Below are 19,919 nucleotides of genomic sequence, written 5' to 3' on the forward strand. Positions count from 1 at the left end.
CTTTTGTGGGAGTTAACAAAAAGCTCCTTCACAGTATTCAACCTCTGCAATGCAATTCCAGTTGCCACAAACTGTCCTGCCAGGATTCAGCCAACAACTGAGTGGCACTCAAGGTAAACAGCATTGCACACACAGTCAGGAAAGAAAACAAGGCTGAAAAGCTGGAAGGTCACTGTCAAGGGAGTCTTCCCTGTAGGATAATGCATACCCAGCAGATGGTGAACCAGGAGAGAAGCAATTCCACACATGGGATTGAACCAGGTGCCCACAGCCCCCTCTGCACATGCTCAGGGGTTCTAAGGCAATGAAGGATGAACAGGAATTACTCATTCCATGTGTATCCACTCAATGCAGGACAAATAGGGTAACAGTTTGGAAAGTACCAAGAAACCCACTGAATGAGCTGGAACTTTTCTACCACTGTCCAAGAGATACTTTAAAGTCTTAAACTAATAAAGTTTATTTCTCCTCTGCCCTATTTTACCTTGGAGTGGTCCTGACTGTATCACAAATGCAGAGGAGACAGCATGATTGAAACCTCTGAAGGGACAGAGTGAATCTGTAGCAGGTTTCCAAACAAAAAATGCAGATTTTGAGTGACTGCAACTCCTTCACTCGAGCTCCTGCTACTGCCAGCCTCTGGGTGACATTGAATGCTCAGCAGACATCCCCTGGGCTGGGACACAGGGACTGGACCATGCTGAAGCCCTGTCATTTCTCCCACCAGGTGCCTCTCCATACCCTGGGGTGCAGATAGATGAGGATTTCTGCCGGCGGCTCAAGGAAGGGACCCGGATGAGATCTCCAGAGTATTCCACTCCCGAAATGTAAGAGCTGCTGGAGCTTCTGGGAGCTGTGCACCTCACAGGAGAGATTGTGTTGAAGTGGGGAGCAGGGGGAGACCACAGCTGGGTATTTGATGTTCAGTAAAGCTGTGATTGAGTATATTTTGAGTGTCAGACTAATGCTAAGGACAGCCCAAGTCAGCCTGACCTTTGCCAACAAGATGATCAGGTGCCCCATGTCAGCTGGAGCTCATGGAACCCAGACTGTGACAGAAACCCAGTACCCATAAGCAGTACTTAAAACAGCATCAGCAGGGCCCAGGAGTCAGACTCTAAGCTGAGTGAAAACCAAAATCCTCCAGGCACAGCCAAGGTAGGAATATGGAAGCAAAAAGCATCCCACATGGAAACTAAAACAGAACTTCAGCATGTGGAGATCTGAACCTCTTTTAATTCAAAGACCCACAAACCAAGCACCAGGGGAATGAAAGTTTGGGAATAAAGCTCCCATCCTTTCCTATTCCTAATCCCTGTTTTTTTTCCTGCAGCTACCAGACAATGCTAGACTGCTGGCATGGGGTCCCCACGGAGAGGCCAACGTTCACCGAGCTGGTGGAGCGCCTGGGGGATCTCCTTCAGGCCAACGTGCAGCAGGTACAGCAGGGCCAGCCCCTCTGCAAGAGATGTGGATTTGGGTGGACACCTGTGTGCATGGGCAGGATTATTAAACACCAATATAATATTTCACTTCCTAGCACAGCTCACTACGAAAATGCCTGCTGGGATGAGTAAAGACAATGTTAACCACTCAGATGTTAACTTTACTTCTGTTTTTCTTCACCTCCTGAACTTTGTCTCTCATTTCCAAGTTTATGTTCACCAGTGCTCTTGGGAGCTTTGCAATTATGCAGCTTAAAGCACAGAAAGTCAGATATGTAATGATTAATTTTATACTAGTTAAACCAGTCATTTTCTTCTTTGGTAAAAACAACCAGATCAGTTATGCAATTGTCAATTTAATTGAAGAAGAAATCAAACACTCTCCTCCAGCTCTTTCCTGTTTGTAAACAAATTTAGTGGAGCTGAGTTGAAGAGGACTCAGTCTGCAATATGAAGAGCTTGTGAGTTTGATTCTATAACCAAAGTAAATTGAGGAGACATAAAAATCATGATAAGGGAATAGGGCACTTAACTGCTTCTCAAAATTAAAAACAAAAAGAAACACAGGGAAATTTGGACAAATTGTTTCAGGAGCTGAAGGCAGAGTCATTCCTGAGGATTGCTGCAGGGGGGTAATGACAATGCAGAGCTCATTACCATGTGCAGCAGCAATTCCTGAGAAGGACAAGAAATTAAATCCTTCCAGGCTCCATTTAAAGGCCTGGCTCTTCACAAGATCCCAAGCTGAACAAAACCAAGCAGTACATGGGCCATTGCTTCTGACCTGGACTGGAATATCTGAGCCCATGTTCAGCCATCCCACATCACAGGGCTCCCAAAGTGTCCCAGCTTCCTCACAAAGCCTCCTACATAGCAGATCTTGGATGAAGTGTGCATTCTAACTTCCATCACTTCCACAGGGTGTGAGGAACAGGATAATCACCTTGAGCAAAAATCACGGTCAAGTTAAAACACAATTTAGTCCTTTCTCATCACAAAGCTCTGTAGGATACAGTAACCTCTCACATCTGAGATGCAGCACAAAATGAACTTTACCAGCTTCATGCGCTTTTCTGTTTTCAATTTCATAGGATGGCAAAGACTACATTCCATTGAACATCACCTTGTGTCCTGATGGAGAATCCAACTCCAAAACCTGCCCAGTGGAAGAAAACTTGAACAATGGAGTGAATCGCTGGAGTGCAGTAGAAACTGGGTGAGAAAAGCAGATACAGGGTATGGGGGAAAGAAACATTTCACTGGCTGGTGTCCTCCCTTAATATGGCTGGTGAAAGAATCAGACAAGTTTGTCAGGATGTTGGTTATTAGATGCAGGAGGTGACAAAAGAGAAGTGGTCCAGGAAACTGGACTGTGTGAGGAGGTAACTGAGCTACAATGGGTGCAGAATCTGCCTGGGCTTTATGCTGACCCCTTGACTTTCCTGCTTTCAGTAACAACAGCAAGAAGAGACCCCTGAGTGTGAAGACATTTGATGAGGTGCCAGTGGAAAAGGAGAAAGTGATGCATGAGGTAAGAAAGGTGACTGCATCCTTCCCCAGCAGGTTCACAGATCACTCATCAGCAGCATCAGAAACACTCATTAGAACTTTTGGAACCTGTTTGCTAGGAGAGAACTTTAAATCAGACAGAAGATTTAGCTGTGGCATCTCACACCCAGGGCTGTGTGACAACAAAGAGGGACCTGCATTTCTCTTAACAAACAATTTAAAAAGAGAAGCTCACGTGCGATTGCCCTGGCTTTCATCAGGGTAAGGGGCTTTATACGACATATTTCAATATGTTTTTCCACCACAAGAAAGTGGCAGCTCATTGAAATTAAGCTCTTGGAGGGAAATGTCCAGAACACATTCTGGCTGGCCAAGACAGCCAATCACTTGGTGAAGGTGTTCAGTTCTGGGTTGACAAGAACAGGATTCAAGATCCTGATCTTGAGTCCCACAAAGGGCTTTAACCCTGGATTTTCCTTACTGCAGGTGAGTACATTTACTGCCAGTTTAATGACATTGCAGGGTGGGAAAGTGTTAAAGGGTTTAATTTTTGCTCCAGGAGAAAACAAAGGCTTCCTTTGTTACAGAGTGAGGGTTCTTCTTGTTGGCTTCCTCTGAAGTTGTGGGTTGGATTTTCTTATTTAAGAGAATCCTCGAGAACAACTCCTGAATTCCCTCTGTGGTGCAGGCAGCCCCTGGCTGCAACTCCATGTGTTGTCCCCACTGCTGCCCCAATGGCACCTTCTGTGTCCCTAAGGAGGGACCTCTGCAATGCACAAAGGCTCCAGGGGGATCAAAGTTTAGGGAGAAAGCCTCAATCCCTCAGGAATCCTCCTGACAAGAGTCCCTCTTGGACAGAGCCATTCCTCAGAGCAGCTCCCTTGGGAAGGCTCAAGTCTCCAGCTCCAACCTGTCCTGGAAATATTTCATGTCCTTGTCCAACACGGCCTATTTCTCATTTGTTCTCTGCTGAGCACAAACTGAGGCCCATTATTGCCTTGTATTTTCCCAGATGGAATTTCTGCCTCTTTATCAGGGTATCTCAGGGATCAGAAGGCTTAGAATTTTCCCTGGTTCCTGCATCTTTCCTCTTGCAGGATAAAATCTGTCCCTGTGAATCACACACAGACATTTGCTAGATCAGTGCAGTCTGAAGAGATTATTGCTGCCAGCAGGAGCATTACCTGCCTAAGAGCTCCCTGTTTGTGGCATTTTCAAATAAGCCTTTACACGAGGGAGTAAAAGTTTCCAAAAAGGGTGATAATACATCAACAGATCAGGAATGAACATGATGTTTCAGCAAGGAACTTCTAAATCAGTGTGTGATCTGCTTTGGACAAAGTCAGTGTACTTTGGTTATTGAAGTTTTCTTAATTATCAACCCTGAATAGTCATTAGGTCATTATTTCAAAGAGCTGCCCAAAACTATCCAAGTGCTCCACCACACCTTCCTGCCATTGTGCAATTATCTGCAATCTCTGTGGAGATTCTTTTACCAGAGAGGTGTAAGCAAAATGCAGAGCAGCCCTCAGATAAACTGTTCCTAGACCATGTGTTTGAAGGGGAAACAGTCAAGATAAAATCCAGAGACAAACTGGGTTTTACTGAGGGTTTGACAGACCTCATTAATTCAGGATTTCAATTTATACTTCATAAACTCACTTATAAACTGATCTTATTAACAACTGATAGATGACCAGAGCTTGTATAAAAAGTCTTTTTCTTGTTATTTATTGTTCGATGAGATTATTTTTTATATCTTGATCAGTTTGACTGTCAAAATAAGACTAAGTAGAATTTCTCTTCTATGTTGAGGGCTTTTGCTGTCTTTGTTCTGACAAATGCACAGATGTGCAAACTTTCCAGCATCACAAAATATTTCAAATGCAAAGAAACACAGAACATTTAACATTATTAAATAACTTAAAATGAGGATTGTGATGTCTGTGTACTTGTATAAACTTAGCACAAAGTTTAACTAGAGACTCGAGACTGAGCTCTAAGTGCAGCAGAAGCACAACCCCAACTTTAATCAAGAGAGTTTTGTTGGACAGCTCATAAAAAAACCCATAAAGGCCAGGAACAGCTATCTTTACAAAGCACTTGCATTTGCAAAATGCTGATGAACTTCACTTCCTTCAAATCCCAGTGTTTCTAATTGTGTATTTCCAGTGGGTATTTAAGGAGCTTTTCCTTGGAGGAACCCAGCCAGAATTATTGGATATATTCTTTATGAATCTCAGTCTATTCATATCTCAGCTATCCTACAAACATGGTGCCCATATGTCATGCTTAATATCAGTTTCAAATTTGAAAATGTCAAATTATTTTTTGATCTCTTCAATTTAAGGGTGCTCTTTGGAAATACAGATCAAAAACTTTAATGTCATAAAAACAAGGGAAATGTTCCCAGGCTACAGAGCAACATTATCAGGAACACTTGGATAAAAACTGATAACATAGGCCTTGATAAAAGAATATTCTGAAGGATTGGTGGCTCCTACAGCAGTCCCAGGTTCCAGATATCCCTGATGTTCCCTTCCTTTTGCTCCTCAGGAGTCTGACAGTGGGATGGTACTGACCTCAGATGAGATCAAAAGCCCCAAGAGGTTGGAAATCCGTTCCTGGCCCTATGGGATCATGGCTCTGGCGTGAGTACTCTGGGGGATTTCTTTTTCAGACACTCCTTCCTTTTAGAGAAATGCTTTTGAAATATGCAGTTTTGTTTCTGCTGCCAAAAGGAAACCTCTGAATATCCAGGCAAGCTAAGAGGAGATGAACTCTGAATTTCAGCCCCACAACCAGAAAACCTTGCTAATGTGTTTTAAGATCAAGGGGTGGCAGATTCTACAAATGGGAGATGATAGGAGGAAAAAATGAGAATATAGAGGTGTAATTTAGCTGTTTGTTCACTGCCTCCCCAGTGTTGTCTCTTAGTGATGGAGCAGAATTTGAAGAACTGGATTCATTAATGCAAAAGGTGACATTTGTAATTATACCAGTGTGTATATTTAAGTCAGGCAGAAGGAGTGGCATCTTTGCAGCTCATGGGATGTGAGTAAACTTAAAATGCTTGTGCATAGCAAAGAGCAGTCCAAATACTGCACAGCAGTGCCTTTACCAGAGCCCTGATTGCTGCACTTGCTTCATCATCACTCTGAGACAGAGCTGCAGAGAATTCCCTAAATCCCAGCACCCCTGTAATCCCTGGGTGGTGTTGTTCACACCTGGTTTACCAACAGAGGCTGGGACAGGGTTTGCTGTATGTTTATCCACTCAAAGTACAATACAGAAGACTGAAAGCAGGTTTTTAGCTTTTTGCTCACAGTTCTTCATATGTCAGTAACAACCACACAGGCAGAGGTGACCCAGTAGTGAAAAACTTCTCCACTTTCCTAACAGGAACCCATTTTACTGATTCAAATGTCAACATGTGGAATTTCAAAGAATAGCTGCCCAAAATATTTAAAAAATTATTATTATGTAGAAATTAATTCCTTGTCTATTCAGTTAATTAAGCTAATTACTACTTGCCTAGAGTTTTCTCTGAAACCTACTGAGATTTGTATGAGCTCTCTCTGTGCTGAGGAACTCCATGACCTTTCCCAGCAGAGCAGTTGCTTGCTCTACACCAAGTCACCCCTTTTCTGCATTAAAGAGAAATGAGGGATGCAAAGAATCCTGGTGCACTTCTGGATATTCTGGGAGAGTTCCCAGGAGAGGGCATGGTCAGAGTGTGGCAGTTCTGGACAGGCTGACTCTCACTCAGAGGGAAAAGCAGATGGAAAGGGCTTGCCTTGTCTTTTGATGCCTTAGAAGCATCAATTCCCTGAAGTTTGAAGGCAGGAAAGGAGGAAAAGGGAGAAGGAAAGGAGGAAAAGGGAGAAGGAAAGGAGAAAAAGGGAAAAGGAGAGGAGGAAAAGGGAGATTTCCTAAGGAAAGGTGGACAACACTAACAGGAACATTAGAATGCTATGGATTGTGCTGGATGGCAGTGTGGCCTCAGGAATGTTGTTGCCCAGCAGTGTTTTGCCTGTAGAAGTGTCCCAGGGCTGGACCTGGTGGGATTAGCAGAGATCCTGATCCATTTCCATGTTTTTATCCCCTACACACACCCAGAGCATTCCTGCCAGCACAATCCATTGCTATGGAGACCAAATGGCATCAGCTCAAAAAACAGGAGCTCAAATGTCAGGAGCTGCATTACTGTGATGCTTCACCTGGGCTGATTCACCTCTTTCCTGCATGATGTCACACTGACACAAATCCAGCAGCCTCCCTGGTGGGATTTATCCCTCTGAGGATTTCTGTCACTCACCCCTGACAGCCTTTCTCTACTGCATTTCTCCTGTCTGGATAAGGGGTTGGCAGAGGAAGGTTCCCTCTCTGCCCCTTCTAGGCTTTCTCCTGAAAATGTGAAGAGTCAACATCCAGCCAGATGTGGAAACACAAAAATTTCACAACAGCCTGTTCTTTAGAGATTTCCAGGAAAACCTTCTGAACTGCCATCAGGGTCACTGGGAGTGACTCAGGCTCTGTGGGGGCAGTGAATCCCCAACTGACCCCACGCCTGGGCTCTCCCCACTTCCACTCAACACTTCCATGAGGATTCCATCCAGCACGAGGTTGCTGAGCCTTTCTGTGCCAGGCAGACCCTGCAGACCATCCCAGCAGAGCCTGCACCAAGCTGAGCTGTTGTCTTCTGCTGCCATGGCACCCACAGATGTGTGGCTCTCCCTGGCCACATCCTTCCCTGAGAGTTTGAGCTCCAGCTGAGAAAGCTTTTTTGTCAGCTTTTTTTTTTTAATCTTGCAGACCCTCCTTGGCACAAAGAGCAGCTCCAACAGTGCAGAGCAGCCCAAAGCCCTCTGGTTTGAGGACAGGACACCCCTGGGTGCTCCTGCATTGACAAGTGGACAAACAAGGCTCAAAGCCTGGGGAATAATCTAGAGGGGTCAGAAGGGAGTGTGGGTTTAACAGGGGAGATAAAGTCACCCTTGTTAATGGTGTATCTGTCTCTATCAAAAACATTTACCCTGGATCCTTTTCAAAGTCTTTCTTTTCTAAAGCAAAACTGTTCAAAGGCTTAGCATGTTTTCTAAACCAGGGTGGCTGCATTTATTATTTTTGCCAAAATCTCACTGTTTATTTATCCTGCATTCACTCCTCTGTTGAGTTTAAAATTTGCCAACAACACACACCATGGAGTGTCAGTGTCAAGAGTTTAGAGAGGATGAATCTGATACTCTGGGCTTGGGGTCACTGTTAGGCTGGACCAACCAAGCCTGAGCTTTTCCTCCTACTAAAATAGAGCAGGAAAGTTCTGAGTATTTTATGCTGCTGAAGTAGAAAGTCACAGCAGTAGCTGCAGTGAGAGAGGGAAAGATTGGCTGGGATAACAACACTGGAATCAGCATTCAGGGAAGCACAGGGAGCACAGGGGATTCAATGCTGGGCTGACTGGTGTCAGCTTCCATCTCACAGTATTTTCAGGTTACTGCCAAGCACTGCTTTAAAACCCTCCCAGAGACTCTATGATCAAGTTATTAAGATGACAAAAGGTTTGGTATCTGCTCAGTTGTCCTCCCGCAGCTCTTCCCCTTCTCCCCCCAAACCCAATCATCCTCTGTTGCTCAGAAATCCCTGATCTGGTTCTGGCCCAGGTCCACAAGATCAGCTGAGGCTCAGCTGATCCTCTCTGGGCTCTGGATGCTGCACCCACATCCCAGCACTGAGGGCTTTGCCTTTGCCAAAACAAGCTGGGCCTAAGGCAAGGCAGCAACACTGAAATAATGGATTTTGCTCAGCAACAGCAGGCATTCATGTCCAAACACACAGAACACAACAAAAATACAGCTAGGATTGGGCTGGAATCCTTTCTCACCTTCTCAGAGAAACAGGGCATGGAAATCTGTTTGCTCCAGGACAGAATGGAGCTCAGAAATAATAAATATATTTATTATTGTGCCATGCAGCATCTTTCACTGTTACCTGACCTGAGGCCTCCAAACTAGAACTTGGAATGAGTAGCTACTCAGGAGTTACGTAAACCACTTTTTTTCAAGGTTTATGCACTGTGCTTAGAGTAGCAAGGACTAGAAGGGGAATTGTGAGAAGCTGTGGATTTGACTGCAGTGTTTTCCATCCCACTGCCTTTGGACAGGGACAGCTGAGCAGCCTGGCTGCACATGTGAGGGTACACGAGGGTGGCTTTGGCCTGGGAAAACTTTATTACCTGCACTTTGTGTTTGAAAGTGCTTCCAAACAATGAATTCCTGTGCTCAACCCCTTGAGTTCTCCTTGCCAGCAGAATACTGATGCACTGGTGTGCCAGAGGGGAGCCCAGGATGAAATTCCTCCTGCACAGCACTCAGTTGAAAATATATTAAAGCAAACTGTGAATCAGTCATAGCTATTAGGAGGAAAAAAAAATAACCCTTTTATTTCTTTAATTGCTGAAAAAATAAAATAAAAGATAACCACTCTTACTCTGAGCCTTATTAAACACCTTTGAAAGCTCCTACAAAGCCCTGAAGTTCCTACATGTTATTAGGAGAGGTAGTCGTGAGACAAACTGCTCTACTTGGCAGCAATCAGCCCAATTTCTCATCTTTCCCTAAACACAGCTTCTGAACATGGCCAGGTTTCCTACATGGACAGAAAAGTCCATTCGTTTTTCCTACTGAGAGCAAAATACTTGGGTTTTTTATTGCAGAGCAAGAGGAGCTGCTGCACTTGGGGCTGGAATCCCCCTTTGCTCAGGGTGATTTTCTTGCAGCCATCCTTCTTTCTCCACAGTCTTCTTCAAGTCATTGACCCCAAAATGGAGATTAACAGAAACTGTCTCCTTTTCACATAAAATAAACATCTCCACTAATGGTTTCCCAGCTCTTTGATGTTTTCAGTATTTTTCTACCTCCAAAATCTCTGGTTTTGTACAGTAGGAAGAAAAAGCCTCAGTAGGTCACTCAGGCCTTCAAGCTACTGCAGGATTATCCACTGTGCTATCTTCCAAACAACTTTGGTGCCTTCAGAAAACAAAGAAGTTTGTGGAAAATTATTTAATATTCAGGCTGTGTTCCCAAATAGGGCATTTTGTGCAAGGACAAACGAGTTCTCAGGGTGGTCACTGCAATTTGTGACAAGTTTGGGTCAGTGGGCAGCTGAACCCCAGCTGAATGTTGTGGGATTCCCACTGCTCCTCAGTGCTGGGCCATGCTGGGAGCACTGACAGGGGAACCTGGGCTGGGACAGGTCCAGCCCAGAGCAGATTTATCCAAACTGATTTATCCACTTGTCTCTGGTGGGTTCCTGCAGCACTGTGGGGTCAGGCACAGCAGAGCAGTGAAGAAAACACCTGGTGGGCAGGGCAGTGCCAGCTCAGGAGAGGCCCAGAACCAAAAAATGGCCAGATTTTCATGAAATTAGTTCATTACATAACCATCAGTGACTCCTGGAGCTGCAGAGTTGTGTGCTTACCCAAATCCAGCCCCTCCCTGGGGTTCAGGGAGAAGGTCCCTGCTTTACACAGGGCAGGCCAAGTGGCCCAGGCCACCAAGGGGCTTTTGGTGATGCTGGAGCCCCGAGCACAGCCAGGGCAAGGCTGGGCTCTGAGGGGCTGGGGCAGCTGCTGAGATACCAAGGACAGATGGAAAGGGATGAGCAGCCTCATCCCCAGGAGCAGCATCTGTACATGCACAGCAGGCACTGGCTGTGACTGCAGCATGAGAGGGAAAAAGGCAAACTCCACAGAGAGCTTTAATTAGGAAATGCATTGAGATGAAAGGAATAGTATTGGAAGTTAATTGCATTTTGGTCTGCCATTAGATAGCAAGTGACAGTGACACAACTTCCTTCTGACCCAAGTCACCAGCTCTTTGGAGCAGAGAGGAGATGGCGGCATTCAGGAGTCCTCCAAACCCCAGCCTGATCTCAGCAGCAGGCAGAGTTATTTATTCCCAGATATCCAAACTCCCAACCCACAGGGGCAGGAACCCCACAGGAAAACTTGCTGGGGGTCTGCAGGCGGCTGAAAATTTCCCTTTTAACCCTAATAACTCAGAGATATGCAGGTGGGGGGAAAAATTAAAGTGATACTTGTGGGAAATGAATTTGCAGAGAATTTTTAAAGTTTGACAGAAGGTTTATATAGTATGTATTTGTATGCAAACTGAGATAAGAAATATTGACTTAGAAATGTTATGGAATAGGATAGACATTGTTGAGAGAAAAACAGAATTAGAAATAAGTTTTAAAGGATGGTTTTGTAAATAAGACTAGATACTTTAGAGAAATAGAACTATGAAAGATGTATTGTAGTAAGACTTACTAGGGGTAATTTTAAATGATTGGTTTTAAGGCACTAACAGTATGGTGATACTCTCAAGCTTCTCCCTGTTTTCAGGGAGAATTTAATACCTGGCAGATTGGAAGCCAGAGCATCCATGGAATTGTCTGACATGAGCCAACAGAACTGAGTGACAACAGGAGAATCCCATAAATAAACGAAGTTGTGCTTACATGTCTCATGTCAGGGAAGAGTTTCTCTGCAGAGACAAACTGTGTGTGTAGAGAATGGGCAGCTGCCAAATCTGTAGAATACATAAGGAGTTTCCACTCATGCTTCTCTCTGGACAATGAGAAAAAACTTACTTGTGAAAGTAGAGGTGCTACATTTTTTGTTGAAGTTCTCAGGGTTACTGTTTATTTTAGAATTTCTGCTCTGCCACTCCACAGCTTTGGTTTCAATGCCTTGTGCAGGTCTGAAAGCACAGAAACAGCAGCTTTGTTCTATAAACTCTGCAGCAATCCTAGAAGCCAGGCTCATTCTAGGCATGCAAGATGTGCTGGGCTGGCTCTTACAGCTCAGGCTCACTTCCCAGAGCTGGAGATGCAAACCTGCCATGGAAAGCCAGCCCAGCACACCAAAACCAGACCCTAAATTAACCAGCCCATGTCCCAGTGCAGCTGATCAGAGCTGCAGCTGTGTGTTGTGTGCAAATCTGGCTGCACATGAGCTTCATGACTGATGTACAGAGCACCAGCACACATTCTGTAGGTAATTCACAGGTGGAGCCCACAGGCTGCTCCTGTGCCTGTAGAAACAGGAACAGAAACCAATGTTGTACTCCAGCCAGTGCTCTGAACACCTGGAATCTTTCCAGAACTGGCAAAAATTTAATTTTTTTTTTAATATAGTGACACTGGTTCTGTCAGCCAGTGGCAATATCTGCAGCCTGTGGGAAACCTGAAACTTTGACAGGTTCCAGATTCAGAGGCAAGAGAACACAACTTGTAAAGTGCCAGCAGCAGAACCCAGCAGGGCACATTTACCCTTTCCAGCTGAAAGGAGCTGTGTGTGGCCATTCAACCTGCTTTCTCTGCTGTACCACCCAAAAAACATCACACACACAGTTCCTGTCCTGGATCTGCTGTTTTCCTATTCATGGCTTTTGCTGCCCTCCCTCCAGTTGCTGTGTCTGGCTTCTGGCTGTTGGTTTGTTCCCTGGAGCAGGAACTGGCTCTGCTTTCTTCCTAAAGCACCCCAGTGAGAAAATGAGCAGCTGCTGGGGACTGGAAGCACTGCAGAAGTGCCAATAAAATGAGTGTAATGAATTCTACAATTATTTGATGAACTGTTGACTATTCAGATTTGGTTTAGGGTCATTAAAATGTAACTTGATACTACTTTAAACACATATGAAGTACACACACAAAGTGCTTAGGCACTGTCTGATTTTTAATGCTCCCAAGGACATTCAAGCCATTCTGAGCTGAGGCTTGAGCAGTGCTGTGATGAGCCTGTGCCTGAGGTTCCCTCCCAAGAGTTATGGGTCCTGAGCAAAGTGCAGCAGCTCAAAAGCCACTCTCCCACTGGGATCCTTTCGAGAACCCCTCAATTATCCAGGCCTCTTCCAATGAGCTGCTCAGAAACCAAGGTTGACAGAATGTTCTTTTTAAGGCAGCCTATGACAGAAAGAATCTTTTGAGTTCTCCACAGCCCTTGCTGTTCCTCAAGGTCACCTTGTGACACAAGTCTCAGGGTTCTGCTGCTTTTAACCCTGAGGCTGCTCCCTGTGATGGAAGTTGCTCTGTCCCACCCTCCATCACCTGGAACAAGGGAAGACAGGAAACAAAAGCAGATGGAATGCTGCAAAGCACTGCCCTTCAGCAGCCCCTGGGTCAGGAATGTTAAAGGGCTGGAAAATATAAAAGGCATTTTGCCCTGCACTGCCTGAGCTGTCCAACACACACTCTTGCTTTCAGTATAGGTTTAAATTAGAGTCTGTCAGAGATTATTCAGTATTTCATCCCTTATTATGCTTCAAGAAAAGTCACAGCCTTCAGTTCTGCTTTCAGAAAAGTCAGATTTTACTGACCTGTGTCAGAACAATGAGGGAGGATATTACTGTGTGTACAGGACAGGTGCCTTTACAAGTAAGAGATCTGTTGTGCACTGAAATGTGGTGAGCTGAAAGGACATGGCAGCAGAGCTGGAATTACTCCTAAATCTACTTTTAAAACAGAGTTATTTTAAATAGCTCAGTTCCCTCATCCAGTCAGCAAAATGTCATTGTTTTACAGCATGCCATAGAGGTAAATTGATATTTTTATATATTTACTTCTTAAAGCAATCATTTTGACCATTGATTATGGAGACAAGGTGGATACATCCCAATGTTTGTTCCCAACAGGCGGAGAGCTGTCAGCAGGAGCAAGGAATCCATCCTGGCTGACCACGAGACTGTCAAGTACCAGCCAGCAGTGCAGGTGGAAGAGGACACCATGGACTTCCCCCTGGAAGACTCTGTCCTGCTCCCCATGGATCCCAACCTGGAATGCCACAGCCCTCCTCCAGATTACAACTCTGTCATGCACTACTCGGCCCCCCCAGTGTAAGCAGTGCCCCTCACAGGCTGCAGCTCAGCCTTGCCAGGCTCTCCTGTGCCCCCAGGGAGCCTGGGTGAAACAGAAAGGAATTCTGCTGGATAATGCTTCACGTGTTTCTTCTGGCACATCTCAGATGGGATTAGAAACAATTTAAGAGCATCTTCTCTCTTCTCTTTAAAAGCCTACTGCGAGATCTGCAGTGAATTAATGACATTCTGTCTGTCAGAGTCACAGTAGGAGCTGTAACCCTGAACTCTGCCACTCCTTCCCCCTGCCTGGGTCTGTTCATTGGCACTGCCAGATCCACAGGTTCCTGCATTCCCATTTCAATCCATGAGGCTGGGAACACAAGATTCAAGCTGCTGGCCCTGACACATCCTGCCGGGATTGGTTAGGCTAGTGCTGGAAGGGATCTGTTGAAAACAGACCCCACACATGAATGTTTTGAGCTTGGAGAAAAACTGAAGTGCCCTTCCTAACTTGGGATCTCACCTCCTGTAAATATTCCTGAAATATTTTGCAATGCCCAGAGGATACACTCCTAAAGAGGGCATGGCCCAGAGCAAGCTGGTAGTGCTGGTGTGCCTGCTCTTTGGGCCAGCAGGGCACACAGTGTGGTTAAATCTGATGCCCTGGGCTTTCCCCTTCTTCAAACAGCAATTTATTCTGCAGACATGCATTAGGGAACCTTGCTGGAGATGCTCTGTAATGGTTGTAAGGCAAAATGACTGCCTTAAGTAAGAACCTTCTCAACTCAAACAGAACCCCAGCTCACACACACGTTTGTGTGAATGGCAGGAAACTCTCATTACCATCATGAGAGTTACACAGAAACTCACACACAGCCTTGAGGCACCAGCAGGGCAGCAGCATTTTTATGTTTCCTTTCTGCACACAGGCTACTTACTAAAACAACACAAAAAACAAAAAAAGCATTTCCTCTGGATTCTGTGGGAGTGCCCAAGGGTTTGACCTTGGGGATACTCTCCCTGTTAAGATGCAAGCCCGTGTGACACACAATTCTCTCTGACTGTCTTGCCAAGGTAAATACTGGCACCATATGCAAAGCCCTTCCTGGGTTCAGAGTAATTCAAAGCTTTTGTTGCAGCAGTACTGAAGGGATCACAAATTCTCACGTGTGAGACATTGACAGTGGGTTTGCCCCTGCCCCAGAGCTGTGGGTCCAGAGACTGTTACAAGTGTGCCCACGTGTCCAGGTGCCCTGTGCATCTTCACAGCAGCCTCACAAATCAGCAAATAATCCTTAGCCTTTCATGTGCTCTGTAACAATCAGAGTTGGCTTTAAAATTTAGGAAGGGAAAGGTCTCCAGGTTGCAAGGAGAAAAAAACTAGGATGAGCAAGATGTTCACTGACAGCGAGGGCTGTAACCTCCTGAGTTACAAACTGATCTGTAAATGGCTCTCTGTGCAGTTTCCTCCAAGCTCTGCACAGCCCTTTCCTTTTCTTCCTTGATTTGACTTCTTCAGTGGAAAAAGAATTTTTTCATGATTCAGACTAGAGGGGGATGAAATCCAAGCCTTGCAAAACAATGCTGTTACCTTGGCAAAGACAGCTGCACGCCCTCGCAGCAGCGAAGGAAGTTTTCTGGATGAGTGCTTGCAGTGGGCTACGCTGAAGGAATCACAAACAAGCCTCAGGTATTATCAAAGGGGAAAACAAATCTCCAAACCCACACCACATTAACTGTGAACTCTCGAGCATCTGAAGGATGGGCTCTGGGGAACTGCACTGCTTCTTCTCCTTGACTTCAGAGTCCCTCATGAATCACCTGCAGTCCCTCCAGAGCCCCCTGCTCACAGTGCACCTGCTAGATAGGTGTGGGCTGTAGTTGCTTTATGGTCATTTTGCACTGCTTTGTACTTTAGTACCTATGTATTAAGTGGAGCTGGTCATAGAAGAAACTACTGGGACAGAGTTCTGATGAGCCCCAGGAAGCTCATTGGATTGGTTTTTCATCAAACACTATTATCTATCTCCAGCTGTGATCAATCAACTGATAGATCAATCAATCAGTTCTTGTGGAAGTAAATTACTGATGAGGCAAAGGAAAGGAAGGTGCAGACAGTGTGTGGGGCTCTGCTGTTGATGGTCTCATCTGGAGATGTTTGTTACTGCACCTTGAGCTGGAGGGTGAGAAAATGGCGTTGGAAAACCTTCACTGAGGAACTTTGAAACGTAGGAACAGAACCTGCACGTGTGCTCTGTGTTTTGAGGGAGAATGGGAAGCTCTGCTGAGCTGAGCATGTGGCTTCCCCTCCTCTGAAGGATGAGCTGCAGGGGTTTCTCCAAGAGCAGAGGCACAGGAGCACGTCCGGGGAGCGGGGCCCAGCGGACTGTGGGGAGCCAGGGCCCTTCTGGCTCTCAGTGACAAACATCAGCCTTTCTGTGCCCCCTGAGATGGTGAAACAGGGCACAGGCTCCAGTGCTCGAGATATTGCAAGCCCTGGTTGCACTGACACCCCAAAACTGAGAGCTCCTCTGCAGCGGCAGAATGAGAACGTCCTGAGCAGATCCAGCAATGGAAGGGATTGACTGATGTTTGGGCAGCTGTTTCCAATGTTATTTCATTGAAGATTTTTTTCCTCCTTATAGTAAATGTAACAAGCAAAAGTATTGCCTGAAAAGTATTATTGAACATATTCTATTTTATTTACTAATATTTTGTTTGTCCTTCTCTCACCTCCCTTAATTTAATTTTTGTTCTCTTCTTCCAACGATGTATATAGTGTACCCTGTAGCAACAAATATAGTATTTCATTTATATGGTAAAATTTGTAACATTTTAGTCCAAAGAGAAAGAAATACCCAGATGTAACAGAGTTAAGTATTGTACTAAACATTTCACTAATGCTTGCAGGCCAGGCTCCAGTTTACAGTGCCCCACTAGTGCCATGGCACAGCAGCTCTCTTGGCTGGGAGTGTCTCTGCCTCTCACTTCTTCTCCATGTTATTTAGTTTCAGTTAGGAAACAGGAATCTGGAGGAATTTGGCAGGTTTATCTCATTCCTGGAAGCATCACCGTGTGCAGCTCCTGTTAAAGGGGAGGGATTTCCACTGCCTGGGTTTTAATTGGAGGCTGGTGGATTGACTAGAGGATCAGAAGGGGTAAATTGTTTAAATGATGTGATGTTTATTATTTTTTCAGACTTCTCAGGGATTCTTTCTCGACTCTGTCTGCCAGCTGCTTTCTCTAACCTCAGTGGGATCTGTACTAACATGTACCTTTGTTTCCATTGATGGTGCTCACCCCTACTGGCTTTGTACTCCTGGAAGCCCAGAGAATCAGGGCAAAGGAGCTCAGAGCTCTCCACGGAATTGTGTTGTCTCTTCTCCAACAATCACCTCCCAGTTAGGTGTCCAAGTGCCTTCACCTGTATGTTCTTGTTCAGGCTGGTGTTGTAACAATCTCCTGTCTCCCCTTTTCTCTACTTTTCATCTGTTTCTTGTTATTTGCTCTCCCAGTCCCTTTGGATTGCTTCGCTCTGCCTTTTCCCTAAGATCAGGTATAGGATCATTTCACTGCTGTTTATCCTGTGCTTGCAGAGGCTGAACTAGATAATCTAAAGCGAGACTTTCACATTAAATCCTCTATATATAGCCAAGGAAAATTAGTTTGTATTAGGTTTGTCTGTAAGTCTCTTTGTGTCCTTCCCTGAATAGGAGAAGCTTTATAATCTACTGATTTTTCAATATTGGTGTCTGGAGCAAAATGAAGGCTGGTGGCTGTGTGAATGTGGTCTTTCCCAGAGCCCTTTCCTCAAACAGTGAGGTTTCTGTAAGCTGCTCCCAAGTTATCTCCACAAGAAGGGGATCCCCAGCAAGATGTACCCCAAGTATCTGCTTGGGATATCAAGGAACTCAGATAAAACTCGAAGTCTGAGTAATGGTGTCAAACAAACCCCCTGACTGCTGCAGGTGAGCACACTTGGGGCTCCTGCAGACTTCAGCTGTTCTGCCTGACATCCCAGTGGCACAAACCCTCCCTCACCCATCTGCTTGACAAATGCCAGCACACCCCAGAGTATCCAGGTGTTTCTCACATTGGATTTGCTCTCCTGTTCACTGCTTCACAGGCATGTCAGCTGCCATGGAAGTCTAGAACTGGCCAGGCTGGTTCCTGACTTTTCCCCTTCGTGTCCTGCCTCACTTTGCAGATTCCATCTGGCCTATCCCAGCTCTGGGGATGTGGGCTGGGCTCCAGGATCCCTAAATCCCACCAGCAACAACGGGACACACCAGGAACTCTTTGCAAGCAAATAGCTACAGAGCAAGATAAGCATTATCAGGTTTCCCTGAATACAGGAATTGCTCAGGATCAGTATCATACTCACAGATCAGCCTAGAGGTCTTTTCTTATCATACAGTGAACTAAAAACACAAAAGGCAGCAATAATTAGTTTTTTCTTTCCTGAAAATGTAATGGCCAAACACTGGGATCCATTTTGCTGGGTTTTTACTACACCACAAAAGAACAGAAAGAATTTTGCCAAAGTCACAGCACCATCTTACACAAGTAAAATTCAGGGAGGAGTTTGGGATTTGGTCCTCTCAGGAGTCAGGCAGGGGGGTGTGGAGGTGTTGAGCCCAAGCACGGGGTGGTTTGTTTGACATTGTTATTTCCATTTTTGTGAACAAAGAATGGAAAATCTGCTGGCCTGGGTCAGTTGGGATCACAAGGGTGACAGGGAGAACAATGTGGGATGCACTGAGCACTGTCCTGTTCTCCTGGTAGCACTATATTAATTTTTCCTTAGACCTTGAGTTGTCAAAACAGCCACTGAAAACTGGGAAAAACAGTGACTTGGGACCTACAGAAATAAACTAAGGAAAACTGGGAAAAGCCAGGAACTTGGGACTTACAGAAATAAACCAAGTGCCATGTTCAAACCACCAAGGAATGTTTGTCTGCCATGTTCCTGTCTGTCTGAAGAATGTATGCACTGAAAACAACGCTTTCTTATGTAGTCAAAAATTGTACTGTATCTATTAACCAAAAAAATAAAAAGATTCTATATTTATACAGCCCAGGGCTCCTTTGTGTCATCTCTTGGTTTGAAAAGCATTGTCCTTGAAGCAGAATAAAAATAAATAATGCAACAGTTTTGAGAGACTTTTGCAAGGCATAGATCTCATCCGAATTTCTACAGGGGGTTCCAAAGTTAGGACAGAGGCTGCCACACTGCTCAGAGGGAACTGCCCACTGTGTTTGCTTAAAAGATTCAAAGACCTCTGAAAAAAATGGGCAATTTGCTGGAGAAATGCACCAAACCAGTCTCTGCCAAGAACAGGCTGTGGAACACAGACATTGTGTCTGGTTACTTCAAAAATATCTAAATAAATGGGGCTGAGAGAGAAGAGAGAATCACAAGGGCAGCCCATGGTCACCAAAGTGTGTCAGTACAGAAATCTGTGAAGATAATCTGCAGAACATGAGGGCATCTGGGGCTTTTTCAGCCTCAAAATTCCAGAGGTTGTGTTGGATTTGACTTGCCGTAATATTCTAAAAAGAACACCATTAAATAAATACATCCCTATACATTACTGAATTCTTTTTGAATAAACTCTGCACTGTTGAAATACGGATTATTCCATGCTCTCCATTTGTAGTGAAGGCTTAACATTCAGAATGCCAAGGGAAAAAATCTCCCAGCTCCATCCAAGTGCAGCAGACCTGCTGCCATTTTTCTCACCAGCTGGCTGGTTTTTCTGGAATACCATTCCTATTCCTCTTTCCACTTTGGTGGCACAGCGGGTAACTAACAGTAGAAAAAAAAAGATTTTCTTTTTACATAGTGACAAATACCAGTTTCTACTCATTGCTTAAAATAAATACTGGTATTAGGAAACAAGAAAAAAGAAGTGTGTTAGGATTTCAGAGCCATTCTTCCATTAGCAGCCTTAAAAGTTATCAGGCTGTGTATTTTGCCCATCACTTTAAACACTATGAAGCACTCAAGTCACTTCAAACATTTTAGTTTCTCTTCATTCCCTGTTCCAAACACTCCTAGAAATAAGTGTCTAAATTATACATGTCATTTGAAATGCAGCAATCT

General features: G+C 44.9%; 1 protein-coding gene across 3 annotated transcripts in view; it reads left to right on the forward strand.

The window, feature by feature from the left end:
- The window catches only part of LOC110467886 (vascular endothelial growth factor receptor kdr-like), a 124,613-nt gene extending 105,725 nt beyond the window's left edge, over positions 1 to 18,888 (forward strand). For all 3 annotated transcript variants that reach the window (XM_077786582.2, XM_077786581.2, XM_085570745.1), the window contains 6 exons: positions 728 to 827; positions 1,334 to 1,439; positions 2,537 to 2,661; positions 2,898 to 2,976; positions 5,511 to 5,605; positions 13,649 to 18,888. In XM_077786582.2, the coding sequence (XP_077642708.2) occupies positions 728 to 827; positions 1,334 to 1,439; positions 2,537 to 2,661; positions 2,898 to 2,976; positions 5,511 to 5,605; positions 13,649 to 13,853 (710 nt within the window). In that variant the 3' untranslated portion in view covers positions 13,854 to 18,888. The remainder of the gene's footprint in view (positions 1 to 727; positions 828 to 1,333; positions 1,440 to 2,536; positions 2,662 to 2,897; positions 2,977 to 5,510; positions 5,606 to 13,648) is intronic.
- The last annotated feature ends 1,031 nt before the right edge of the window (positions 18,889 to 19,919 follow it).

The sequence above is a fragment of the Lonchura striata genome, chromosome 4A, assembly GCF_050655825.1.
Source record: "Lonchura striata isolate lonStrDom1 chromosome 4A, ASM5065582v1, whole genome shotgun sequence".
Taxonomy (NCBI): Eukaryota; Metazoa; Chordata; class Aves; order Passeriformes; family Estrildidae; genus Lonchura; species Lonchura striata.